This window comes from Salarias fasciatus, chromosome 8 (assembly GCF_902148845.1).
Source record: "Salarias fasciatus chromosome 8, fSalaFa1.1, whole genome shotgun sequence".
NCBI lineage: Eukaryota > Metazoa > Chordata > Actinopteri > Blenniiformes > Blenniidae > Salarias > Salarias fasciatus.
In genome coordinates, this window is record NC_043752.1 from 2,814,128 (window position 1) to 2,841,026 (window position 26,899).

Sequence of the window (26,899 nt, forward strand, 5' to 3'; positions counted from 1 at the left end):
CTCATGCGAAGGTTGAAGATGACGGGAACAAGAACTCATTTTCTGCTAAAAACCATGGGACAGGAAAGGCTTGTTCCGTCCTATTCTTTGGTCGGTCTGGAAGTGTCGGGGCTGGAAGCTAATAATTTCTATTCTTTGCCAAAGGTCCTCACACAAAAGCAATTCCAGCCTCTTCAGATAACATCGCCACCACTGCTGACTTAAAAAGATGGTCTTACTTGTCTAGGATACATATCCACAACATACACGCTGACGTTGACTTGTTGATAGGTAGCAACGCTCCCAAGTTACTGGAACCATGGGAGATTGTCAACTGCTGTGGAGATGGCCCATATGCTATAAGAACAGTGTTAGGTTGGGTCATTAATGGTCCTTTAGGTGATAATGGTGAGAGCAATAAAGTCAAGCGTTCTTCTGTTGTTGTCAGCAGGATTTCTGTGACGACACTCGAACACATGTCAAACAGTCAAGGCAAACATGACTTCAATGAGAAGACATCAGTGGGCATGGAACCCTCTGCAGTGGTGCAGGATGTGAGGTACTCCTCGAAGTTTCCATTCAAAGAACCTGATGTTCAACTTCCAAGTCAGTTTGCTATGGAAAAGCATAGACTTCATGGACTGAAGAAGTTTCTGAAAATTCCAGAGCTGTACAAGAAACATTCAGCATACGTCAATGAGGTGACTGAAAAGGGATATGCTGAAGCTGTACCTCAGAAGCGAGCTGTGAAACTCTGTATTGACGGAGACAATGAGGAAAGAAGAGAAGCTGTACAGGTGTCTTCTGAGAAGCAGAAGTCACCAGTCATGTTTCCAGAGAAGAAAGTGGCCCACAGCAATCTGAAACAGAAGCAGCAGATTGAAGCGCATCCAAGTGTGTTGTTCAAGAAACGCCTGGATGTCACTAACAAAGAGCTTAAAGATGAGCGCCATTGTTATGCCCTCCTGCAAAAACTCAGCTTGCAGGACAAAAGCCATCTGAAATTCCTTCTGAATGAAGCAACATCACAATCAACTGATGTTCACCTGAAGCTTGCAGATGTTTATAAGAAGATCGACACAGAGAGGAGCTGCTTCTCCAGACAGGTGGACAAGCTTGGTTGCAGACATGAGGATGATGCTGTCAGAGACACAAAGTTCACTGTCGACTTGCGATTCCAGCTGAAGCAGGTGCAAAGATGGTTCAAGGACCTGGCAGCTGTGCTAGACAAACTGAGAGGCGAGTTGCAAAGCAGAAGGAAAGCGAAAGAAGAGGACCGCACAAGGAGGTCTGAACTTGAGAGGGAGCAAGAGGCAATCGCCAAATATCACATTGATATGGAAAATTCAATGGATCAGAAATGGGGAAAAACCTGTTCTTTGGAGATGGAACATAAGCAGTCTGGATGCCAAAGGATGTAAGACTCAAAGAATACTGATGTGTGCATAAATGCTCTCCATCGGTTCAGCAGAGGAAAAGGAATCTTGTAGCTGGTGGTGTTATTCACGTCATCATGGATGTCTCAGGTTTTCGTGGTGCAAAGTACTACAGTTGTCATGGCAAATGGGGTCAATTTCTCTGTCAAGTTACAGACGAAAACTAGTGTGATGGAAAGACCTGTGACAAAGCTGTGTTTATTGCACGAAGTATGAACAGCTATGGTTTATATTATGATTTAAGTTATTTATGTTATGGCTCCTTGTATAACCTGTGTTGGAATTGTTATGTTTATGCACCAGTAACAATTAGGGGCTGGTGTGTAGGAGCCAATTAGCACCGGAAGTATAAATAGGAAGTAATCACGACCTGACAGGTGTTGCTGCCCGTGAGAGGAAACACGGTTTTGACCGCTGTCGCTGCTGCCTCGCCATCGCTGTGTGGTTCGTATCCTGTGGTGAATTTTGTAAGAAGTGGAAATAAATGGACATATTTCATTGACGCAAACAATCGCCTCAGCTACGTTATTCACTCCATTCAAGTGCCAGCGTGTCAGCCGAAAACTCCGGGTAGAAGCCGTAGGGGCTTCAAGCATAGGCTTTGCCCCTACACAAGACCACAGCCTTGCAGTGGCCTCATATTAAACATCTTGCTGATAAGTTTCCACCACTTCAAGATTGTGATGTGGGACTATTAATTGGGTGCAACTGTCCTTCAGCTTTAGCCCCACTCAAAGTCATCAGGGGTGTTGGAAGTGAGCCGTTCGCACAGAAGACGGAGTTGGGATGGAGTATAATAGGCGCGGTAAATCCTCATCTTGACAGACAGGGTCCTGGACTCTTAAGGAAGGAGAGCGTTCAAAAGGAACTCCAACCATCATCTGACCTGATGGTTGGCGACCCAGAGGTCAAAACCGTCCAGGCCTTTGCCACAACAGCTCGTGAGAGTGTAGATGTGCTTGATCGTTTGTCGAAATTCTCTTCCTGGGCGACACTTCTTAAAGCGATACTTCAACATTTTGGCAAATTGGCCCATCTAGGGCAATTCGGTAGTCATTTAGAACAGCATACTTACTTTTTTTGTGAGGGTGAGCTGTTGTTTATTCAGCGGTGAGTCTGAGGAGAGCTTCACGGCGGACATAATGGAAGTGGATGGTACAGTAGCTTCCCTCGTCAAACTCATCAATCCAACACAATCCAACAACCCCGAAACACACTTTGGTGGACACGTTATAATCCCCACATTCACTACGCTGTGAAATATTAATGCAAAATTACGAGATTGAGCGTTTTTTTACGAAGATTGCTAAAACGGAACTACTTACTAAACATGGCGTCTGGGCGTAGTGATCTCAAAAGAAAAAGTAGTTCCCAATATTTGCTTCAATGTCGTAATGCTACAATATTATTTGTTGGTGTTTCACAGCGTAGTGAATGTGTGGATTATAACGTGTCCACCAAAGTGTGTTTTGGGGTTGTTGGATTGTGTATTTGATGAGTTTGACGAGGTGAAGCAACTGTACCGTCCACTTCCATTATGTCCGCCGTGAAGCTCTCCTCAGACGCACCGCTGAATAAACAACAGCTCGCCCTCACAAAAAAAGTAAGTATGCTGTTCTAAATGACTACCGAATTGCCCTAGATGGGCCAATTTGCCAAAATGTTGAAGTATCGCTTTAAGGTGGTGGCAAGAATCAAGAGGCTGTCTTCAAAAAGGAAATGTCACGCAGGTGTTGTGACAGTCAAGGAGCGTGAAGTTGCTGCTGAAGCAGTGATAAAGCTTGTCCAAAACCAGGCTTTCAATAGAGAGATGAAGTTACTTGAAGCGGGCGAAGATCTTCCTTCCTCTAGTTCCCTCTTTCATCTTGATCCGTTTCTGAAGGAGGGCCTGTTGCGTGTTGGTGGGAGATTTAAATCGTCCTCTCACAGTGGAGAGTTCAAGCATCCGCTAATTCTCCCAAGGGACAGTCATGTCACTCAACTTATTATATCTCATTGTCATCTTCAAGTGTGCCACCAAGGCAGGAGTCAAACCCAGATGGAGCTCAGGTCAAATGGGTTTTGGATTGTTGGCTGCAGCAAGCTGGTTAAACAATTGATTCAAAGGTGTGTGCAATGCCGGAAACTGAGGCGTCCAGTTGAAGAGCAACAGATGGTGGAGCTTCCAAGGGAGCGTGTTGAGGCATCTGCTCCATTCACATACTGTGGGACGGACTGTTCGAGGCCTTTTGCTGTTGAGAGGAATCATAAAGAGAATCAACAGAAGCGAAACTACCTTCTAAACATTTCAACCAAACAGAAGTGGCATGCGGCTCAGCGCAATCTCAGAGTGAATGATGTGGTCATCATAAAGGAACATATCCTCCCACGCAACCAGTGGCAATCGGGACGGATAGTAGAAGCGACCGTGGATAGTGATGGCCTGGTGCGAAGAGTGAAGCTACAAGTTCGATTAAAGGATTCAGGAAAGCTTGGAATAAAAGCTCCGGTCATAGAAAGACCAATTCAAAAATTAGTGCAGCTTCTTGAAGGCCAGTGATAAAAGCACATATGCACTTTATATTTTAAATGTCTAGCCCTGCATATTATGTAATCTATAGCGCGATTGGCACAATTTGAAGATTTTAAGGGCCTTCTTTTTCTTTTCGTTCTTCTCATTTTGGGTTAGAATCATTCATAAATATATTGGCTGTTATGAATGATTGGTGGGAGGGTAAATGGCCATAATGTTATTTTATTGTGTTTCAATTTGTATTAAAGGGAAAACGAAACGGGTAAAAAGACAAAGGGCTGGACAAATATGGATTTGAATATTGTTGAGTAATGTGTGATTCATTTTGTATATTTTATATTCTTTGCATTTGAAAAGACAACCCGGAAGTTACCTTCGATCTTTAAATGCGTCCGCTCGGCTGTCAGCTGTTTTGTTTGACACAGCTGTCAGGCAGCCGCTGCTGCTTCACTTGGAGTTTGCATTCTTTGGAGAGCGCAGCGAGGTAAATCGGGGAACTTATAATTGTGAAACGTTTAATATCTGATTGCACTGTGAAATGTTGATTTAAAATGTTTATCTTTTTTTTTTGTTTTGTCTGCATGCATGTTTTAAAATACAGTTTCACGGTGCCGCAAGCAACGCATCCTGAGTGAAATACAGAAACCTTGCGCATCAGTATGAGCTCACGCCTCGTCACTCCAAGGTCTGCTACAAAAAGAAATGAGAAAAATTAACCACTGGGGTGACTGGTCATGTCTTGCCTGGTGATGTTTTAAGGTGTTAAGGCGATTATAATTATAAATTTAATTATTATAGATGATCTTTGTGGAATTAGTTGTATTATTAATAGTACCAGTAGTAGTCATGATAACTCATAATATCTATTGAAAAGTCAAATGCCATCTTTATTTTGATCTAATTTCATTGCATACACTGTGTTTCTTTCAGAGGTTCTGTCCTATCAGGACCGGCTGGACCAGGCCTGTCTCTGGACCCACATCTGAGCTGCAGTGGTGGATGAAAAGGTTCCAGCTTCTCAGCTGAGCGGTGGAGGGATGTTCCTGGTTCAGCAGCGCCGGAGGCCACAGGTGGAGTGGTAAAGATGTAGAAGCAGGAAATGGGATCCAGGATGTTCTGATGCTCCATCTGATCAATCACTATTAAGGACGACTGAGTTTTGAACAGATTGTTACTGTAATCAGTTAAACCAGCGTTGATCAATTGTAAAGACATAAAAACTGCTTTTTACTGCAGCATAAAAGTATGTTGAAAATAATGATTGCTGATCTAAGTTCACTGAATATTGCCCTTTGTGTTTTTTCAACCTGTCATTCAATAAATTTGTTGTGCTTCTGCAGATCTGTTGTTTCCATACATGATTCAAAATATTTCACGTAACAATTTTCTCATATTGTTTACAACAGCAGAGAGTAAACCGAGCTTAAATAAAAACTTTATTGATAGTTAATATCAATTACAACTCCACAAAAAAAACAAATGCAGTTGTGTTATTAAGGGTTCTCATGGTTCCCGGCCTCCTCCGTGTTGAGCAGGTCCTGTCAGAACCCAGAACAGCCGGACTGAAAGCAGCCTGGCGTCACTCTCTTCCCTCCTGCTCCCTGGATTCTCCAGCCTCGCTGAGGACCAGTTCAGATGTTCGTCTCGCTGGATCCGGTTCTGCCTCTGATGCTCCAGATCCTCAGAAAGGATTTCTGGCAGGACAGCAGAGACGTCTGGCTGGAACAGGGTCCTGGTTCTCTGGCCTAAGCAAACAGAGTGATGGAAACTGATATTAAATGTTGTTCAATCCCTCATCATCTTGTAGTTGTGATGGTTTTGTGTAACTACTTAAAATTGCACACTCTTCTACACTTCCCATTACCGCGTTTATACGGGTGTGTGACTTAAAAAATATATAAATATAAAGAGAGATTCAGATGAGCCTTCACATTTCGATTGAGGCTTTTGTCTTGATATCAGTGTTTGTTGCTGAGCAGCAACTGGATTTCCCCCCTGTGCAATTTAGAAAATATATGTCCGTGTATTTATAAAGATGTATGTGGAAACAGTTGGAAGGAAACCTACGGTGCAGAGCAGCAGGTGGAGGAGACGGTCCCTGTGCAGGAGGAGGAGATGGAGCTGCTGTCATGGCAGGGAGTCTGGGAGTTCAGATGGAGAGACCAAACTGTCCTCACTGAATGAAACAGAACACACACACACACAAAGAACAATAAAGTCAAGTCAGTGTGGTTCAAAGTCAGCCCGAACATGTTCTACTCATTTCGAAAGTCCACCTTCCTCCTTAGGAGGGGCTTTAAAATGTGTGTGATAAATTTAGTAGAGCAATGCTCCCAAAAAACTGTTCAAAAAAATGTGTGAGCTTTCAGTCGACATGAGGGCTTTAATATTGACTGTCTCAAGTCGTTTTTTACATAATAATGAAGGGAAAAACACGTTTCATTTCACTACATGAAGGAAAAGAATCAGACACAGAATCTTTATGCATATGCTGAAATTGAAAGTGCCTCAGAAAATAAAACTTTGTCCGGTGGTTATGTTAAATATCAAGCGTGCTATCAGCAGCTTTACTGCTGGCTTTCTGAGTGTGATTACGTGACTTCGAGGACAATGACTGTAAACTCCTGAGAGCAGCAGCGTCTGAACACATTCTTACACAAACTGTCGATCCAGATAACTCATTTTTCTACCTTATAACAAACTCTGATCACCAGAAACTCACCATTATGCTCCATCAGCGACTCCAGCAGCGCCGTGGCAGAGTCGTGGTCACGTCCTGGTGTTTACAAGTCGGTGGCTATAGATTGTCCATCTGATGGAACCATCCCCAGGTCTTTCCAGCCCCGCTCTTTGAGTTCTGGTCCGTGTTTCAGTTTTTCTTGGCACTGGGTTGCGGTTCGGTGGGCTCGTGCTTCAGACTGATCGGCCCCCGGACGACCTTTAACCCTCACACGTTTCGCTCCGTCAGGGCCGTGCAGGTGGGCCTGTGGGGTCTCATGGGCCTGGTGGAGCTGCTGGTCTGCATGTCCAGGGTCTTCATGGCCGCTCACTTCCCTCACCAGGTCATCGCTGGAGCCGTCACAGGTAGCAGGACGTCAGCCGTGAGGCGGCGGAGCGGCGTTTTCAGGGTGTGAACGGAGCCCAGTAAACAGCCCGCCTGTGTTTTCTGTTTCGGCGAGCAGGCGTGCTGGTCGCCGAGCTGGTCTCCAGGGTCAAGTGGATCTACGGCGCCAGCCTGGCGAGGTACGTGCTGGTGACGCTCTTCCTGACCGGCTTCGCGGTGGGCTTCTACCTGCTGCTGCGCGCCGTGGGCGTGGACCTGCTGTGGACCATGGAGAAGGCCCAGCGCTGGTGCGTGAGGGCGGAGTGGGTGCACCTGGACTCCACGCCCTTCGCCAGCCTGCTGAGGAACATGGGCAGCCTGTTCGGGCTGGGCCTGGGCCTGCACTCACCGACGATGCTCTATTTGTGGCTTTAAATGAGGAGTCTTCAGCTCCATTTGAGCAACTTTTAATTCCATCTGTTTAATTTGCAAAGAATAAAAAAGTGTGTGCATAATTTTGTTTTGATCACTATCATTAAAAACAGTGGTTTTGATATTTAAGGTTTTCTATATATTCAGCGAAGCAGAAGCTCTGTTATCTACAGTATGAAAAACTTTGAATGGAATAATCGACCAACGCTGGAAATAAAGTTTAGATTGTTTTTTTTTTTCTTTTATTGTTCATAAACTGGGAAAAAAACAGAACAGGAAACAGCAGCTTCGTGTTTTCTAGCAGGTTTTGGGCTCATTTTAGCAGCAGCAGCAGCCCCCCCACCCCCAGCAGCAGCAGCAGCACCCCCCCTCAGCAGCAGCAGCAGCAGCCCCCCCCCCCCCCCCCCCCCCCCCCCCCCCCCCCTCCCAGCAGCAGCAGGGGTGTGTCTTGAGAGACTGCTGACATCTTCCCCGGCCTTCAACATGAAAACTTGTGGAAAAGATGATTGTTTTGTGTTTCTTAGCTTTTTCTTGATTTCTTTCTTCTGTGGAACAAGCGGCCCCAGAAGCCTTTGGGCCGGCTGTCCCCCTCCCCCTCCCCCTCCCCCTCCCCCTCCCCCTCCTCTGCTGCTTTCACCTCCTCCTGCTCTTTAGAAGCTGCTCCCTCTGACTGTCTTATCGCCAGTGCCTCTAATTCGGTCACCTTCCTCTTGAGCTCTTCTCCTTCCTCCAGCACTTCCACCTTGGAAACAGTCATGTTTCCCTCGATGGTGGTGACCACCTCCTTCACCCCAGAGCTGTTCTTTAAATGTAACACCGTCCATCTGCCAAACAAATCCCTCGTCTCCATCACAACAACCTTCTTTGTCTCCTCTGTGGCATTTACAGTCTTTTTTTTCTCTCCTCCTCTGAACAGCTTCCTGAAGCCTCCCTTCAGTTTTCTCCTGGCCTTTATAGTCTCCACCAAGATCTTGTTAGTGTCTTTGATCTTGGTCTTCTCTGCCTGGAGAGTCTGGTTCTGCTCCTGGAGGGTGTGCTTCTCCTCCTGGAGGATGTGGTTCTGCTCCTGCAGGAACTGCTTTTCCTCCTTTAGAGTTTGGTTCTGTTCCTGCAGGGTCTTGTTGTCCTCCTGGAGGATGCGGTTCTGCTCCTGGAGGATGCAGTTCTGCTCCTGGAGGATGTGGTTCTGCTCCTGGAGGATGTGGTTCTGCTCCTGCAGGAACTGCTTTTCCTCCTTTAGAGTTTGGTTCTGTTCCTGCAGGGTCTTGTTGTCCTCCTGGAGGATGCGGTTCTGCTCCTGGAGGATGTGGTTCTGCTCCTGGAGGAACTGCTTCCCCTCCTTTAAGGTCTGGTTCTCCTCCAAAACGGACTGGTTCTGGGCCTCAAGGAACTCGTTCCTCGAATGAAGGAACTGGCTCCTCGCCTGGAGGGACTCGTTTTTCTCCTGGAGGAACTGGATTCTTGCCTGGAGGACCTCCTTCCCCTCCTGCTGCTCATCCTGCTCCCTCAGAGCAGTTTTCATAGCCAGCATCTCCATTTCTCTGTTGTGAAGCGTCTCCAGGAGCTGGTCGATGTGGGAGCGCATTTCTAGAAGCTCCTGAGGAATGTTGAATCTCCGGCGAGGGTTGCCAGGAAATCCTCTTCTGCCTCTGGGATTCTGACTGTGGGCCATTTCTGAGGCGTGTTTGTCGCTTGTGGCTGAAATGTGGCTGAAATGTGCTGAAACGCGTTGGATATCTCTCAGAGCTGCAGAGCCGCCAGATGTTCTGATGGTATGTGGACCAGATCAGCAGAGCAAAGCTGAAAGGAGCAGAAGACATGATGATGTCATCAGAGATGGAACGCGGGATCAAAGCTTCAAAGCTCCGCCCAGTGACGTCACACCCAATGGTTTAACAGTAGCGTGGAAACCCCGCCCCCTTTACGTTTTGTTTTTCGTTTTGGCTTTTTTTTTTTTTTTTGCATGTTTGTCACCCCTAAATCAGATCACAAAATTCAGATCATTCAATACATTTAAATATAAGACCAAGATAACACCATTAAAAAAATAAGTAATGCAGTTTTGATTATTAAGAGAGGAAAAAGAAGCAAACCCACATGGAGAAGTGTGGCGGAACATAATATCTGTGGCCACTAGGTGGAGCTGGCGCTCCATTATGAGGTTGTTGTTGTCATGTTGTCAGCCTGCAGTAAAGACCGCTGAACCCAAGCTGCCTTCTCAGAGCTTTATTATGGATACTAAATGAGCACGTTGCAACCCACGAGCAACACAAGGCATGAAGCCACAACATGGTGTCGGAAGTTCGACTGCCAAGGGACAAGAGACAGCGGTAAGAGTAAACTAACTCAAGAAAGCTTGAAGCTAACAGGAGCTAGCTAAAACAAAGCAAGCAGTTTAAGCCGCCATCACCGCTTATGCTCACCGGCAATCTGTCTGAGGCGTGGCCTATGGAGTGAAATTAATGCCAAAACCTCTCCAACACAAAAAACGTGTTTTATTCACAGCCGATGATTCACACACAAACTCAGTGTGTTTTGCAAAAGCAAAATGTCATTCACAACTAATGCACTTAGGTGTGCCCATCAAAAAAACGTTCCACAAATTAAAAATATATATATATGCACTTACATTAAAATATTCTTTAAGTGCAAAATAAAATCTTTCAAGATTAATTTTTTTTCCCGAGTACAAAAAACAGTTCTGCGGGTTGGAGAAAAAATTCCGCGGGTTGGAGAAACTATTGGCTCCCCAGCGTCACGTGACTTTTGGCAGCGATTTTGCACCTTCCTGATTCGCATCCGCAGGATTTAGGATTTATTCACAACTGCCAGTGTTGTGTAATTTGCATGCCACGACAGGAGGTGGCGCTGTTGATGCCGTTTAACGCATAGCACCATCCACAACCAGCCAGGACCACAACCGAGTGAGTCAGTCGCCCCAGAACAACGCGCCCTGAGCAGCCAACAGGTGAGTTTGTGGTCATTGTTGATGAAAAATTTAATTATCTTCGTGGGTACATGTCATTTTTGTCACTGCCGGAGCTAACCCATGTTGTGGTGTCCGTGGTGTTAGCTGGTTGCTAGCGTTAGCCACGCTAGCTCAGGGCAGTAGTGGCAAAGCAAACACTCTTTCCTCCTCTTCCTTATAGATTACTGTTGAATTTATATCATAATTGTCCTCACTCATAGGAGATTGACTTTGAGAGTACATTGTAACTGACCTCATGTTAAAAGTCATAATGGGCAAGTGTGTCTTTCAGGAGAGCTGCTGATGAAGTGAATGAACCTCATCCAGACTGCGCTCCTGTCATCACATCTCAACACACGGAGGTGAAAGCTGCGGAAAGATTCCAACGGAGAAAAAGGAGACAGGAGAGTGTGACGGCAGTTACTGCAGCTGCTGCACCTGAACCTCACACACCTGATGTGTATCAAGCTCCACAACAGAACGACATGGTGGAGAATGAGCAGTGTGTCAGTTGTAAACGAATGAATGGTGAAATTAAGTCCATGTGTGCTGAGATGAACCGCTTGTTTTGTTTATCTTGATTATATGTGACCAACTTCTGTTTTTCTGTAAATAAAATTGATGGCTAACAGTCTTCCTCTGCTTAATTCTAATATTTATCCTGAACATTTCATTCTGTCAGGACAGGTAAATCTCCTCAGCTGTTACTGCTCATATGGTGACAAAAACCAGCCTCTGCTTTAATAAGTTAATAAGACTGTGGTGAAATTAAATGTTGTAGCTCAGTAGCTATTTATGAAACTTCATTTTAATGGGAAATCCTCTGTGAGACTGCGCCATTTACCCATGCTGCAATAATGTCACCATTTCTGGTTTCAAAGTCTTTTGTTTATTACCAACCTTCTTGTGTAGTGCAAACACACTGTTAAAGTTACAGTTCAAATAAGGTGCAAAAGTCTGTGCAAACAAATATCACTGCAACTATATAAAGTACGATTAGATTGTGCATAAACAAATAACACTGCAAATAAAATAAAGGAAAACATTGTGCACCTTGCAGTCCACAGTAGTCCACACAACTATAATACAATATATAACAATATATAAATATAAAGAGAGATTCAGATGAGCCTTCACATTTTGATTGAGGCTTTTGTCTTGATATCAGTGTTTGTTGCTGAGCAGCAACTGGATTTCCCCCCTGTGCAATTTAGAAAATATATGTCCGTGTATTTAAAAAGGTCAGGGGGAAGCTCCCCCCTGACCTGCCACCTTAAAGTGGTGGGGGAGTTTGAGTGCCCACGTGATCCCAGGAGCTATGTTGTCCGGGGCTTTATGCCCCTGGCAGGGTCTCCCATGACAAACAGGTCCTGGGTGATGGGCCAGACCAAGGGCAGGTCAATAGCCCTTATGAATATATTACAATCGAGGCCCGTGACGTCGCCCGGTATGGCGCAGCCGGGGCCCCACCCTGGAGCCAGGCCTGGGGTTGGGGCTCGCAAGCGAGCGCCTGGTGGCCGGGCCTTTGCCCACGGGGCCCGGCCGGGCTCAGCCCGAAGGGGCGACGTGGGCCGACCCTCCGGTGGACCCACCACCCGCCGAGGGAATCGTAGGGGCTGGGTGCAATGTGGATTGGGTGGCAGCCGATGGCAGGGTGCCCGGCGACCTGATCCTCAGACACAGAGACTAGCTCTAGGGACATGGAATGTCACCTCGTTGGGGGGGAAGGAGCCCGAGCTTGTAAGGGAGGTTGAGAGATACCGGCTAGATATAGTCGGGCTCACCTCCACACATAGCCTGGGCTCTGGAACCCAACCTCTCGAGAAGGGCTGGACTCTCCACTTCTCTGGCGTTGCCCGCGGTGAGAGGCGGCGGGCTGGTGTGGGTTTGCTTATAGCCCCGCAGCTCAGCCGCCATGTGTTGGAGTTCACCCCAGTGAACGAGAGGGTCGCATCCCTGCGCCTTCGGGTCGGGGATAGGTGCCTCACTGTTGTTTCAGCTTATGGGCCGAACAGCAGTGCAGAGTACCCGGCCTTCTTGGAGTCCCTGGGAGGGGTGCTGGACAGTGCTCCGACTGGAGACTCCATTGTTCTACTGGGGGACTTCAATGCCCACGTGGGCAGCGACAGTGAGACCTGGAAGGGGGTGATTGGATCGCATGGCCTCTCTGATCTGAACCCGAGTGGTGTTCTGTTATTGGACTTCTGTGCTAGTCACAGTTTGTCCATAACGAACACCATGTTCGAGCACAGGGGTGTCCATAAGTGCACTTGGCACCAGGACACCCTCGGGCGGAGGTCGATGATCGACTTTGTTGTCGTGTCATCTGACCTTCGGCCGCGTGTTTTGGACACTCGGGCGAAGAGAGGAGCAGAGCTGTCGACCGATCACCACCTGGTGGTGAGTTGGATTCGCTGGCGGAGGAGAAAACCGGACAGACTTGGCAGACCCAAACGTATTGTGAGGGTCTGTTGGGAACGTCTGGTGGAACCCTCTGTCAGCAGGGTTTTCAACTCCCACCTCCGGGAGAGCTTCTCTCATGTCCCGAGGGAGGTTGGAGACATTGAGTCCGAGTGGACCATGTTCTCCACCTCCATTGTCGAAGCAGCTGCTCGGAGCTGTGGTCGTAAGGTCTCCGGTGCCTGTCGTGGCGGCAACCCCCGAACCCGGTGGTGGACACCGGAAGTAAGGGCTGCCGTCAAGCTGAAGAAGGAGTCCTATCGAGCCTTGCTGGCTCATGGGACTCCCGAAGCAGCTGACGGGTACCGGCAGGCCAAGCGAACTGCAGCCCGAGCAGTTGTGGAGGCAAAAACTCGGGTCTGGGAGGAGTTCGGGGAGGCCATGGAGGAGGACTATCGGTCAGCCTCGAAGAAATTCTGGCAAACCGTCCGGCGCCTCAGGAGGGGAAAGCAGGTCTCCGCCAACACTGTTTACAGTGAAGGTGGGGAGTTGCTGACCTCAACTGGGGATATCACAGGACGGTGGAAGGAATACTTCGAGGACCTCCTCAATCCTGTCGCCACATCTTCCGTGGAGGAAGCAGAGGCTGAGGTCTCAGAGGTGGACTCGTCCATCACCCAAGCTGAAGTCACCGAGGTGGTTGGTAAGCTCCTCGGTGGCAAGGCACCGGGGGTGGATGAGATTCGCCCTGAGTACCTCAAGTCTCTGGATGTGCAGGGACTGTCTTGGTTGACACGTCTCTGCAACATCGCGTGGCGGTCGGGGACGGTGCCTCTGGATTGGCAGACCGGGGTGGTGGTCCCCCTGTTTAAAAAGGGGGACCGGAGGGTGTGCTCCAACTATAGGGGGATCACACTCCTCAGCCTCCCCGGGAAAGTCTATTCCAGGGTACTGGAGAGGAGGATCCGACCGATAGTCGAACCTCGGATTCAGGAGGAACAATGCGGTTTTCGTCCTGGTCGTGGAACAGTGGACCAGCTCTATACCCTCCATAGGGTGCTCGAGGGTTCGTGGGAGTTTGCCCAACCAGTCCACATGTGTTTTGTGGATTTGGAGAAGGCATTCGACCGCGTCCCTCGTGGTGTCTTGTGGGGGGTGCTCCGGGAATACGGAGTCCGGGGCCCCTTGTTAAGGGCCGTCCGGTCTTTGTATGACCGGAGTAGGAGTCTGGTCCGCATTGCCGGCAGTAAGTCGGACCTGTTCCCGGTGCATGTTGGACTCCGGCAGGGCTGCCCTTTGTCACCGGTTTTGTTCATCATTTTTATGGACAGAATTTCTAGGTGCAGCCAGGGGTCGGAGGGGGTCCGGTTCGGGGACCACAGGATTTCATCTCTGCTTTTTGCAGATGATGTTGTCCTGTTGGCTTCATCGAACCAGGACCTACAGCATGCACTGGGGCGGTTCGCAGCCGAGTGTGAAGCGACAGGAATGAGGATCAGCACCTCCAAATCCGAGGCCATGGTCCTCGACCGGAACAAGGTGGCTTGCCCTCTCCAGGTAGGTGGAGAGACCCTAGCCCAGGTGGAGGAGTTTAAGTATCTTGGGGTCTTGTTCACGAGTGGGGGACGGATGGAGCGTGAGATTGACAGGCGGATCGGTGCAGCGTCTGCAGTGATGCAGTCGTTGTATCGGTCCGTTGTGGTGAAGAGGGAGCTGAGCCGAAAGGCGAAGCTCTCGATTTACCAGTCAATCTACGTTCCCACCCTCACCTATGGTCATGAACTTTGGGTCATGACCGAAAGGACAAGATCCCGGATACAAGCGGCCGAAATGAGCTTCCTCCGTAGGGTGGCTGGGCGCTCCCTTAGAGATAGGGTGAGGAGCTCAGTCACCAGGGAGGAGCTCAGAGTAGAGCCGCTTCTCCTCCACATCGAGAGGGGCCAGCTGAGGTGGCTCGGGCATCTGTTCAGGATGCCTCCTGGACGCCTCCCTGGGGAGGTTTTCCGGGCATGTCCCACCGGGAGGAGACCCCGGGGAAGACCCAGGACACGCTGGAGAGACTATGTCTCTCGGCTGGCCTGGGAACGCCTTGGGATCCTCCCAGAAGAGCTGGAGGAAGTGTCTGGGGACAGGGAAGTCTGGGCATCCCTGCTGAGACTGCTGCCCCCGCGACCCGGCCCCGGATAAGCGGCTGAAGATGGATGGATGGATGGATGGTATTTATAAAGATGTATGTAGAAACAGTTGGAAGGAAACCTACGGTGCAAAGCAGCTGGTGGAGGAGACGGTCCCTGTGCAGGAGGAGGAGATGGAGCTGCTGTCATGGCAGGGAGTCTGGGAGTTCAGATGGGGAGACCAAACTGTCCTCACTGAATGAAACAGAACACACACACACAAAGAACAATAAAGTCAAGTCAGTGTGGTTCAAACTCAGCCCTAACATGTTCTACTCATTTCGAAAGTCCACCTTCCTCCTTAGGAGGGGCTTTAAAATGTGTGTGATAACTTTAGTAGAGCAGTGCTCCCAAAAAACTGTTCAAAAAAATGTGTGAGCTTTCAGTCGACATGAGGGCTTTAATATTGACTGTCTCAAGTCGTTTTTTACATAATAATGAAGGGAAAAACACGTTTCATTTCACTACATGAAGGAAAAGAATCAGACAGAATCTTTATGCATATGCTGAAATTGAAAGTGCCTCAGAAAATAAAACTTTGTCCGGTGGTTATGTTAAATATCAAGCGTGCTATCAGCAGCTTTACTGCTGGCTTTCTGAGTGTGATTACGTGACTTCGAGGACAATGACTGTAAACTCCTGAGAGCAGCAGCGTCTGAACACATTCTTACACAAACTGTCGATCCAGATAACTCATTTTTCTACCTTATAACAAACTCTGATCACCAGAAACTCACCATTATGCTCCATCAGCGACTCCAGCAGCGCCGTGGCAGAGTCGTGGTCACGTCCTGGTGTTTACAAGTCGGTGGCTATAGATTGTCCATCTGATGGAACCATCCCCAGGTCTTTCCAGCCCCGCTCTTTGAGTTCTGGTCCGTGTTTCAGTTTTTCTTGGCACTGGGTTGCGGTTCGGTGGGCTCGTGCTTCAGACTGATCGGCCCCCGGACGACCTTTAACCCTCACACGTTTCGCTCCGTCAGGGCCGTGCAGGTGGGCCTGTGGGGTCTCATGGGCCTAGTGGAGCTGCTGGTCTGCATGTCCAGGGTCTTCATGGCCGCTCACTTCCCTCACCAGGTCATCGCTGGAGCCGTCACAGGTAGCAGGACGTCAGCCGTGAGGCGGCGGAGCGGCGTTTTCAGGGTGTGAACGGAGTCCAGTAAACAGCCCGCCTGTGTTTTCTGTTTCGGCGAGCAGGCGTGCTGGTCGCCGAGCTGGTCTCCAGGGTCAAGTGGATCTACGGCGCCAGCCTGGCGAGGTACGTGCTGGTGACGCTCTTCCTGACCGGCTTCGCGGTGGGCTTCTACCTGCTGCTGCGCGCCGTGGGCGTGGACCTGCTGTGGACCATGGAGAAGGCCCAGCGCTGGTGCGTGAGGGCGGAGTGGGTGCACCTGGACTCCACGCCCTTCGCCAGCCTGCTGAGGAACATGGGCAGCCTGTTCGGGCTGGGCCTGGGCCTGCACTCGCCGACGATGCTCTATTTGTGGCTTTAAATGAGGAGTCTTCAGCTCCATTTGAGCAACTTTTAATTCCATCTGTTTAATTTGCAAAGAATAAAAAAGTGTGTGCATAATTTTGTTTTGATCACTATCATTAAAAACAGTGGTTTTCATATTTAAGGTTTTCTATATATTCAGCGAAGCAGAAGCTCTGTTATCTACAGTATGAAAAACTTTGAATGGAATAATCGACCAACGCTGGAAATAAAGTTTAGATTGTTGTTTTTTTTTTTCTTTTATTGTTCATAAACTGAGAAAAAAACAGAACAGGAAACAGCAGCTTCATGTTTTCTAGCAGGTTTTGGGCTCATTTTAGCAGCAGCTCGCCCCCCCCAGCAGCAGCAGCAGCAGCAGCACCCCCCCCCCCCCCCCCCCCAGCAGCAGCAGCAGCAGCAGCACCCCCCCCCCCCCCCAGCAGCAGCAGGGGTGTGTCTTGAGAGACTGTTGACGTCTTCACCGGCCTTCAACATGAAAACGTGTGGAAACGATGATTGTTTTGTGTTTCTTAACTTTTTCTTGACTTCTTTCCTCTGTTGAACAAGCGGCTCCAGAAGCCTTTGGGCCGGCTGTCCCCCTCCCCCTCCCCCTCCCCCTCCCCCTCCTCTGCTGCTTTCACCTCCTCCTGCTCTTTAGAAGCTGCTCCCTCTGACTGTCTTATCGCCAGAGCCTCTAATTCGGTCACCTTCCTCTTGAGCTCTTCTCCTTCCTCCAGCACTTCCACCTTGGAAACAGTCATGTTTCCCTCAATGGTGGTGACCACCTCCTTCACCCCAGAGCTGTTCTTTAAATGTAACACCGTCCATCTGCCGAACAAATCCCTCGTCTCCATCACAACAACCTTCTTTGTCTCCTCTGTGGCATTTACAGTCTTTTTGTTCTCTCCTCCTCTGAACAGCTTCCTAAAGCCTCCCTTCAGTTTTCTCCTGGCCTTTATAGTCTCCACCAAGATCTTGTTAGTGTCTTTGATCTTGGTCTTCTCTGCCTGGAGAGTCTGGTTCTGTTGCTGGAGGGTGTGCTTCTCCTCCTGGAGGATGTGGTTCTGCTCCTGCAGGAACTGCTTTTCCTCCTTTAGAGTTTGGTTCTGTTCCTGCAGGGTCTTGTTGTCCTCCTGGAGGATGCGGTTCTGCTCCTGGAGGATGTGGTTCTGCTCCTGGAGGAACTGCTTCCCCTCCTTTAAGGTCTGGTTCTCCTCCAAAACGGACTGGTTCTGGGCCTCAAGGAACTCGTTCCTCGAATGAAGGAACTGGCTCCTCGCCTGGAGGGACTCGTTTTTCTCCTGGAGGAATTGGATTCTTGCCTGGAGGACCTCCTTCCCCTCCTGCTGCTCATCCTGCTCCAGCTGTCCATTCTTCTCCCTCAGAGCAGTTTTCATAGCCAGCATCTCCATTTCTCTGTTGTGAAGCGTCTCCAGGAGCTGGTCGATGTGGGAGCGCATTTCTAGAAGCTCCTGAGGAATGTTGAATCTCCGGCGAGGGTTGCCAGGAAATCCTCTTCTGCCTCTGGGATTCTGACTGTGGGCCATTTCTGAGGTGTGTTTGTCGCTTGTGGCTGAAATGTGGCTGAAATGTGCTGAAATGTGCTGAAACGCGTTGGATATCTCTCAGAGCTGCAGAGCCGCCAGATGTTCTGATGGTATGTGGACCAGATCAGCAGAGCAAAGCTGAAAGGAGCAGAAGACATGATGATGTCATCAGAGATGGAACGGGGGATCAAAGCTTCAAAGCTCCGCCCAGTGACGTCACACCCAATGGTTTAACAGTAGCGTGGAAACCCCGCCCCCTTTACGTTTTGTTTTTCGTTTTGGCTTTTTTTTTTTTTTTGCATGTTTGTCACCCCTAAATCAGATCACAAAATTCAGATCATTCAATACATTTAAATATAAGACCAAGATAACACCATTAAAAAAATAAGTAATGCAGTTTTGATTATTAAGAGAGGAAAAAGAAGCAAACCCACATGGAGAAGTGTGGCGGAACATAATATCTGTGGCCACTAGGTGGAGCTGGCGCTCCATTATGAGGTTGTTGTTGTCATGTTGTCAGCCTGCAGTAAAGACCGCTGAACCCAAGCTGCCGTCTCAGAGCTTTATTATGGATACTAAATGAGCACGTTGCAACCCACGAGCAACACAAGGCATGAAGCCACAACATGGTGTCGGAAGTTCGACTGCCAAGGGACAAGAGACAGCGGTAAGAGTAAACTAACTCAAGAAAGCTTGAAGCTAACAGGAGCTAGCTAAAACAAAGCAAGCAGTTTAAGCCGCCATCACCGCTTATGCTCACCGGCAATCTGTCTGAGGCGTGGCCTATGGAGTGAAATTAATGCCAAAACCTCTCCAACACAAAAAACGTGTTTTATTCACAGCCGATGATTCACACACAAACTCAGTGTGTTTTGCAAAAGCAAAATGTCATTCACAACTAATGCACTTAGGTGTGTCCATCAAAAAAACGTTCCACAAATTAAAAAAATATATATATGCACTTACATTAAAATATTCTTTAAGTGCAAAATAAAATCTTTCAAGATTAATTTTTTTTCCCGAGTACAAAAAACAGTTCTGCGGGTTGGAGAAAAAATTCCGCGGGTTGGAGAAACTATTGGCTCCCCAGCGTCACGTGACTTTTGGCAGTGATTTTGCACCTTCCTGATTCGCATCCGCAGGATTTAGGATTTATTCACAACTGCCAGTGTTGTGTAATTTGCATGCCACGACAGGAGGTGGCGCTGTTGATGCCGTTTAACGCATAGCACCATCCACAACCAGCCAGGACCACAACCGAGTGAGTCAGTCGCCCCAGAACAACGCGCCCTGAGCAGCCAACAGGTGAGTTTGTGGTCATTGTTGATGAAAAATTTAATTATCTTCGTGGGTACATGTCATTTTTGTCACTGCCGGAGCTAACCCATGTTGTGGTGTCCGTGGTGTTAGCTGGTTGCTAGCGTTAGCCACGCTAGCTCAGGGCAGTAGTGGCAAAGCAAACACTCTTTCCTCCTCTTCCTTATAGATTACTGTTGAATTTATCATAATTGTCCTCACTCATAGGAGATTGACTTTGAGAGTACATTGTAACTGACCTCATGTTAAAAGTCATAATGGGCAAGTGTGTTTTTCAGGAGAGCTGCTGATGAAGTGAATGAACCTCATCCAGACTGCGCTCCTGTCATCACATCTCAACACACGGAGGTGAAAGCTGCGGAAAGATTCCAACGGAGAAAAAGGAGACAGGAGAGTGTGACGGCAGTTACTGCAGCTGCTGCACCTGAACCTCACACACCTGATGTGTATCAAGCTCCACAACAGAACGACATGGTGGAGAATGAGCAGTGTGTCAGTTGTAAACGAATGAATGGTGAAATTAAGTCCATGTGTGCTGAGATGAACCGCTTGTTTTGTTTATCTTGATTATATGTGACCAACTTCTGTTTTTCTGTAAATAAAATTGATGGCTAACAGTCTTCCTCTGCTTAATTCTAATATTTATCCTGAACATTTCATTCTGTCAGGACAGGTAAATCTCCTCAGCTGTTACTGCTCATATGGTGACAAAAACCAGCCTCTGCTTTAATAAGTTAATAAGACTGTGGTGAAATTAAATGTTGTAGCTCAGTAGCTATTTATGAAACTTCATTTTAATGGGAAATCCTCTGTGAGACTGCGCCATTTACCCATGCTGCAATAATGTCACCATTTCTGGTTTCAAAGTCTTTTGTTTATTACCAACCTTCTTGTGTAGTGCAAACACACTGTTAAAGTTACAGTTCAAATAAGGTGCAAAAGTCTGTGCAAACAAATATCACTGCAACTATATAAAGTACGATTAGATTGTGCATAAACAAATAACACTGCAAATAAAATAAAGGAAAACATTGTGCACCTTGCAGTCCACAGTAGTCCACACAACTATAATACAATATATAACAATATATAAATATAAAGAGAGATTCAGATGAGCCTTCACATTTTGATTGAGGCTTTTGTCTTGATATCAGTGTTTGTTGCTGAGCAGCAACTGGATTTCCCCCCTGTGCAATTTAGAAAATATATGTCCGTGTATTTAAAAAGGTCAGGGGGAAGCTCCCCCCTGACCTGCCACCTTAAAGTGGTGGGGGAGTTTGAGTGCCCACGTGATCCCAGGAGCTATGTTGTCCGGGGCTTTATGCCCCTGGCAGGGTCTCCCATGACAAACAGGTCCTGGGTGATGGGCCAGACCAAGGGCAGGTCAATAGCCCTTATGAATATATTACAATCGAGGCCCGTGACGTCGCCCGGTATGGCGCAGCCGGGGCCCCACCCTGGAGCCAGGCCTGGGGTTGGGGCTCGCAAGCGAGCGCCTGGTGGCCGGGCCTTTGCCCACGGGGCCCGGCCGGGCTCAGCCCGAAGGGGCGACGTGGGCCGACCCTCCGGTGGACCCACCACCCGCCGAGGGAATCGTAGGGGCTGGGTGCAATGTGGATTGGGTGGCAGCCGATGGCAGGGTGCCCGGCGACCTGATCCTCAGACACAGAGACTAGCTCTAGGGACATGGAATGTCACCTCGTTGGGGGGGAAGGAGCCCGAGCTTGTAAGGGAGGTTGAGAGATACCGGCTAGATATAGTCGGGCTCACCTCCACACATAGCCTGGGCTCTGGAACCCAACCTCTCGAGAAGGGCTGGACTCTCCACTTCTCTGGCGTTGCCCGCGGTGAGAGGCGGCGGGCTGGTGTGGGTTTGCTTATAGCCCCGCAGCTCAGCCGCCATGTGTTGGAGTTCACCCCAGTGAACGAGAGGGTCGCATCCCTGCGCCTTCGGGTCGGGGATAGGTGCCTCACTGTTGTTTCAGCTTATGGGCCGAACAGCAGTGCAGAGTACCCGGCCTTCTTGGAGTCCCTGGGAGGGGTGCTGGACAGTGCTCCGACTGGAGACTCCATTGTTCTACTGGGGGACTTCAATGCCCACGTGGGCAGCGACAGTGAGACCTGGAAGGGGGTGATTGGATCGCATGGCCTCTCTGATCTGAACCCGAGTGGTGTTCTGTTATTGGACTTCTGTGCTAGTCACAGTTTGTCCATAACGAACACCATGTTCGAGCACAGGGGTGTCCATAAGTGCACTTGGCACCAGGACACCCTCGGGCGGAGGTCGATGATCGACTTTGTTGTCGTGTCATCTGACCTTCGGCCGCGTGTTTTGGACACTCGGGCGAAGAGAGGAGCAGAGCTGTCGACCGATCACCACCTGGTGGTGAGTTGGATTCGCTGGCGGAGGAGAAAACCGGACAGACTTGGCAGACCCAAACGTATTGTGAGGGTCTGTTGGGAACGTCTGGTGGAACCCTCTGTCAGCAGGGTTTTCAACTCCCACCTCCGGGAGAGCTTCTCTCATGTCCCGAGGGAGGTTGGAGACATTGAGTCCGAGTGGACCATGTTCTCCACCTCCATTGTCGAAGCAGCTGCTCGGAGCTGTGGTCGTAAGGTCTCCGGTGCCTGTCGTGGCGGCAACCCCCGAACCCGGTGGTGGACACCGGAAGTAAGGGCTGCCGTCAAGCTGAAGAAGGAGTCCTATCGAGCCTTGCTGGCTCATGGGACTCCCGAAGCAGCTGACGGGTACCGGCAGGCCAAGCGAACTGCAGCCCGAGCAGTTGTGGAGGCAAAAACTCGGGTCTGGGAGGAGTTCGGGGAGGCCATGGAGGAGGACTATCGGTCAGCCTCGAAGAAATTCTGGCAAACCGTCCGGCACCTCAGGAGGGGAAAGCAGGTCTCCGCCAACACTGTTTACAGTGAAGGTGGGGAGTTGCTGACCTCAACTGGGGATATCACAGGACGGTGGAAGGAATACTTCGAGGACCTCCTCAATCCCGTCGCCACGTCTTCCGTGGAGGAAGCAGAGGCTGAGGTCTCAGAGGTGGACTCGTCCATCACCCAAGCTGAAGTCACCGAGGTGGTTGGTAAGCTCCTCGGTGGCAAGGCACCGGGGGTGGATGAGATTCGCCCTGAGTACCTCAAGTCTCTGGATGTGCAGGGACTGTCTTGGTTGACACGTCTCTGCAACATCGCGTGGCGGTCGGGGACGGTGCCTCTGGATTGGCAGACCGGGGTGGTGGTCCCCCTGTTTAAAAAGGGGGACCGGAGGGTGTGCTCCAACTATAGGGGGATCACACTCCTCAGCCTCCCCGGGAAAGTCTATTCCAGGGTACTGGAGAGGAGGATCCGACCGATAGTCGAACCTCGGATTCAGGAGGAACAATGCGGTTTTCGTCCTGGTCGTGGAACAGTGGACCAGCTCTATACCCTCCATAGGGTGCTCGAGGGTTCGTGGGAGTTTGCCCAACCAGTCCACATGTGTTTTGTGGATTTGGAGAAGGCATTTGACCGCGTCCCTCGTGGTGTCTTGTGGGGGGTGCTCCGGGAATACGGAGTCCGGGGCCCCTTGTTAAGGGCCGTCCGGTCTTTGTATGACCGGAGTAGGAGTCTGGTCCGCATTGCCGGCAGTAAGTCGGACCTGTTCCCGGTGCATGTTGGACTCCGGCAGGGCTGCCCTTTGTCACCGGTTTTGTTCATCATTTTTATGGACAGAATTTCTAGGTGCAGCCAGGGGTCGGAGGGGGTCCGGTTCGGGGACCACAGGATTTCATCTCTGCTTTTTGCAGATGATGTTGTCCTGTTGGCTTCATCGAACCAGGACCTACAGCATGCACTGGGGCGGTTCGCAGCCGAGTGTGAAGCGACAGGAATGAGGATCAGCACCTCCAAATCCGAGGCCATGGTCCTCGACCGGAACAAGGTGGCTTGCCCTCTCCAGGTAGGTGGAGAGACCCTAGCCCAGGTGGAGGAGTTTAAGTATCTTGGGGTCTTGTTCACGAGTGGGGGACGGATGGAGCGTGAGATTGACAGGCGGATCGGTGCAGCGTCTGCAGTGATGCAGTCGTTGTATCGGTCCGTTGTGGTGAAGAGGGAGCTGAGCCGAAAGGCGAAGCTCTCGATTTACCAGTCAATCTACGTTCCCACCCTCACCTATGGTCATGAACTTTGGGTCATGACCGAAAGGACAAGATCCCGGATACAAGCGGCCGAAATGAGCTTCCTCCGTAGGGTGGCTGGGCGCTCCCTTAGAGATAGGGTGAGGAGCTCAGTCACCAGGGAGGAGCTCAGAGTAGAGCCGCTTCTCCTCCACATCGAGAGGGGCCAGCTGAGGTGGCTCGGGCATCTGTTCAGGATGCCTCCTGGACGCCTCCCTGGGGAGGTTTTCCGGGCATGTCCCACCGGGAGGAGACCCCGGGGAAGACCCAGGACACGCTGGAGAGACTATGTCTCTCGGCTGGCCTGGGAACGCCTTGGGATCCTCCCGGAAGAGCTGGAGGAAGTGTCTGGGGACAGGGAAGTCTGGGCATCCCTGCTGAGACTGCTGCCCCCGCGACCCGGCCCCGGATAAGCGGCTGAAGATGGATGGATGGATGGATGGTATTTATAAAGATGTATGTAGAAACAGTTGGAAGGAAACCTACGGTGCAAAGCAGCTGGTGGAGGAGACCGTCCCTGTGCAGGAGGAGGAGATGGAGCTGCTGTCATGGCAGGGAGTCTGGGAGTTCAGATGGGGAGACCAAACTGTCCTCACTGAATGAAACAGAACACACACACACAAAGAACAATAAAGTCAAGTCAGTGTGGTTCAAACTCAGCCCTAACATGTTCTACTCATTTCGAAAGTCCACCTTCCTCCTTAGGAGGGGCTTTAAAATGTGTGTGATAACTTTAGTAGAGCAGTGCTCCCAAAAAACTGTTCAAAAAAATGTGTGAGCTTTCAGTCGACATGAGGGCTTTAATATTGACTGTCTCAAGTCGTTTTTTACATAATAATGAAGGGAAAAACACGTTTCATTTCACTACACGAAGGAAAAGAATCAGACAGAATCTTTATGCATATGCTGAAATTGAAAGTGCCTCAGAAAATAAAACTTTGTCCGGTGGTTATGTTAAATATCAAGCGTGCTATCAGCAGCTTTACTGCTGGCTTTCTGAGTGTGATTACGTGACTTCGAGGACAATGACTGTAAACTCCTGAGAGCAGCAGCGTCTGAACACATTCTTACACAAACTGTCGATCCAGATAACTCATTTTTCTACCTTATAACAAACTCTGATCACCAGAAACTCACCATTATGCTCCATCAGCGACTCCAGCAGCGCCGTGGCAGAGTCGTGGTCACGTCCTGGTGTTTACAAGTCGGTGGCTGTAGATTGTCCATCTGATGGAACCATCCCCAGGTCTTTCCAGCCCCGCTCTTTGAGTTCTGGTCCGTGTTTCAGTTTTTCTTGGCACTGGGTTGCGGTTCGGTGGGCTCGTGCTTCAGACTGATCGGCCCCCGGACGACCTTTAACCCTCACACGTTTCGCTCCGTCAGGGCCGTGCAGGTGGGCCTGTGGGGTCTCATGGGCCTAGTGGAGCTGCTGGTCTGCATGTCCAGGGTCTTCATGGCCGCTCACTTCCCTCACCAGGTCATCGCTGGAGCCGTCACAGGTAGCAGGACGTCAGCCGTGAGGCGGCGGAGCGGCGTTTTCAGGGTGTGAACGGAGCCCAGTAAACAGCCCGCCTGTGTTTTCTGTTTCGGCGAGCAGGCGTGCTGGTCGCCGAGCTGGTCTCCAGGGTCAAGTGGATCTACGGCGCCAGCCTGGCGAGGTACGTGCTGGTGACGCTCTTCCTGACCGGCTTCGCGGTGGGCTTCTACCTGCTGCTGCGCGCCGTGGGCGTGGACCTGCTGTGGACCATGGAGAAGGCCCAGCGCTGGTGCGTGAGGGCGGAGTGGGTGCACCTGGACTCCACGCCCTTCGCCAGCCTGCTGAGGAACATGGGCAGCCTGTTCGGGCTGGGCCTGGGCCTGCACTCGCTGACGATGCTCTATTTGTGGCTTTAAATGAGGAGTCTTCAGCTCCATTTGAGCAACTTTTAATTCCATCTGTTTAATTTGCAAAGAATAAAAAAGTGTGTGCATAATTTTGTTTTGATCACTATCATTAAAAACAGTGGTTTTCATATTTAAGGTTTTCTATATATTCAGCGAAGCAGAAGCTCTGTTATCTACAGTATGAAAAACTTTGAATGGAATAATCGACCAACGCTGGAAATAAAGTTTAGATTGTTTTTTTTTTCTTTTATTGTTCATAAACTGGGAAAAAAACAGAACAGGAAACAGCAGCTTCGTGTTTTCTAGCAGGTTTTGGGCTCATTTTAGCAGCAGCAGCAGCCCCCCCCCCCCCCCCAGCAGCAGCAGCAGCAGCAGCACCCCCCCCCCCTCCCAGCAGCAGCAGGGGTGTGTCTTGAGAGACTGCTGACGTCTTCACCGGCCTTCAACATGAAAACGTGTGGAAAAGATGATTGTTTTGTGTTTCTTAGCTTTTTCTTGATTTCTTTCCTCTGTGGAACAAGCGGCTCCAGAAGCCTTTGGGCCGGCTGTCCCCCTCCCCCTCCCCCTCCCCCTCCCCCTCCCCCTCCTCTGCTGCTTTCACCTCCTCCTGCTCTTTAGAAGCTGCTCCCTCTGACTGTCTTATCGCCAGTGCCTCTAATTCGGTCACCTTCCTCTTGAGCTCTTCTCCTTCCTCCAGCACTTCCACCTTGGAAACAGTCATGTTTCCCTCAATGGTGGTGACCACCTCCTTCACCCCAGAGCTGTTCTTTAAATGTAACACCGTCCATCTGCCGAACAAATCCCTCGTCTCCATCACAACAACCTTCTTTGTCTCCTCTGTGGCATTTACAGTCTTTTTTTTCTCTCCTCCTCTGAACAGCTTCCTGAAGCCTCCCTTCAGTTTTCTCCTGGCCTTTATAGTCTCCACCAAGATCTTGTTAGTGTCTTTGATCTTGGTCTTCTCTGCCTGGAGAGTCTGGTTCTGCTCCTGGAGGGTGTGCTTCTCCTCCTGGAGGATGTGGTTCTGCTCCTGCAGGAACTGCTTTTCCTCCTTTAGAGTTTGGTTCTGTTCCTGCAGGGTCTTGTTGTCCTCCTGGAGGATGCGGTTCTGCTCCTGGAGGATGCAGTTCTGCTCCTGGAGGATGTGGTTCTGCTCCTGGAGGATGTGGTTCTGCTCCTGCAGGAACTGCTTTTCCTCCTTTAGAGTTTGGTTCTGTTCCTGCAGGGTCTTGTTGTCCTCCTGGAGGATGTGGTTCTGCTCCTGGAGGAACTGCTTCCCCTCCTTTAAGGTCTGGTTCTCCTCCAAAACGGACTGGTTCTGGGCCTCAAGGAACTCGTTCCTCGAATGAAGGAACTGGCTCCTCGCCTGGAGGGACTCGTTTTTCTCCTGGAGGAACTGGATTCTTGCCTGGAGGACCTCCTTCCCCTCCTGCTGCTCATCCTGCTCCCTCAGAGCAGTTTTCATAGCCAGCATCTCCATTTCTCTGTTGTGAAGCGTCTCCAGGAGCTGGTCGATGTGGGAGCGCATTTGTAGAAGCTCCTGAGGAATGTTGAATCTACGGCGAGGGTTGCC

The 26,899-nt window shown here is 49.8% G+C and overlaps 3 protein-coding genes across 3 annotated transcripts; all 3 read left to right on the plus strand.

Annotated features, from left to right (window-relative positions):
* The first annotated feature begins 5,962 nt into the window (after positions 1-5,962).
* On the plus strand, positions 5,963-7,405 carry LOC115393696 (glucose-6-phosphatase-like). Its single transcript, XM_030098804.1, has 3 exons — positions 5,963-6,009; positions 6,896-7,011; positions 7,110-7,405. The coding sequence occupies exons 1-3, from the start codon at positions 5,963-5,965 to the stop codon at positions 7,403-7,405; spliced, it is 459 nt and encodes a 152-aa protein (XP_029954664.1).
* A 2,286-nt stretch (positions 7,406-9,691) lies between these two features.
* LOC115393697 (glucose-6-phosphatase-like) lies at positions 9,692-16,437 on the plus strand. Its single transcript, XM_030098805.1, has 3 exons — positions 9,692-9,732; positions 15,928-16,043; positions 16,142-16,437. The coding sequence occupies exons 1-3, from the start codon at positions 9,692-9,694 to the stop codon at positions 16,435-16,437; spliced, it is 453 nt and encodes a 150-aa protein (XP_029954665.1).
* Positions 16,438-18,591: 2,154 nt separating this feature from the next.
* Positions 18,592-25,335, plus strand: LOC115393700 (glucose-6-phosphatase-like). The gene is made up of 3 exons (XM_030098809.1): positions 18,592-18,632; positions 24,826-24,941; positions 25,040-25,335. Exons 1-3 carry the CDS (start codon positions 18,592-18,594, stop codon positions 25,333-25,335), a joined length of 453 nt encoding a protein of 150 aa, XP_029954669.1.
* Positions 25,336-26,899: the final 1,564 nt, after the last annotated feature.

Bases quoted from the DNA above. Each gene is read 5' to 3' on its own strand.
- LOC115393696 (XM_030098804.1), top strand. From the start codon at position 5,963: ATGTATGTGGAAACAGTTGGAAGGAAACCTACGGTGCAGAGCAGCAG. The intron at 6,010-6,895 runs GTGGAGGAGACG...TCGCTCCGTCAG, and splicing joins CCTACGGTGCAGAGCAGCAG to GGCCGTGCAGGTGGGCCTGT. The intron at 7,012-7,109 runs GTAGCAGGACGT...TTCGGCGAGCAG, and splicing joins CATCGCTGGAGCCGTCACAG to GCGTGCTGGTCGCCGAGCTG.
- LOC115393697 (XM_030098805.1), top strand. From the start codon at position 9,692: ATGGTGTCGGAAGTTCGACTGCCAAGGGACAAGAGACAGCG. The intron at 9,733-15,927 runs GTAAGAGTAAAC...TCGCTCCGTCAG, and splicing joins CCAAGGGACAAGAGACAGCG to GGCCGTGCAGGTGGGCCTGT. The intron at 16,044-16,141 runs GTAGCAGGACGT...TTCGGCGAGCAG, and splicing joins CATCGCTGGAGCCGTCACAG to GCGTGCTGGTCGCCGAGCTG.
- LOC115393700 (XM_030098809.1), top strand. From the start codon at position 18,592: ATGGTGTCGGAAGTTCGACTGCCAAGGGACAAGAGACAGCG. The intron at 18,633-24,825 runs GTAAGAGTAAAC...TCGCTCCGTCAG, and splicing joins CCAAGGGACAAGAGACAGCG to GGCCGTGCAGGTGGGCCTGT. The intron at 24,942-25,039 runs GTAGCAGGACGT...TTCGGCGAGCAG, and splicing joins CATCGCTGGAGCCGTCACAG to GCGTGCTGGTCGCCGAGCTG.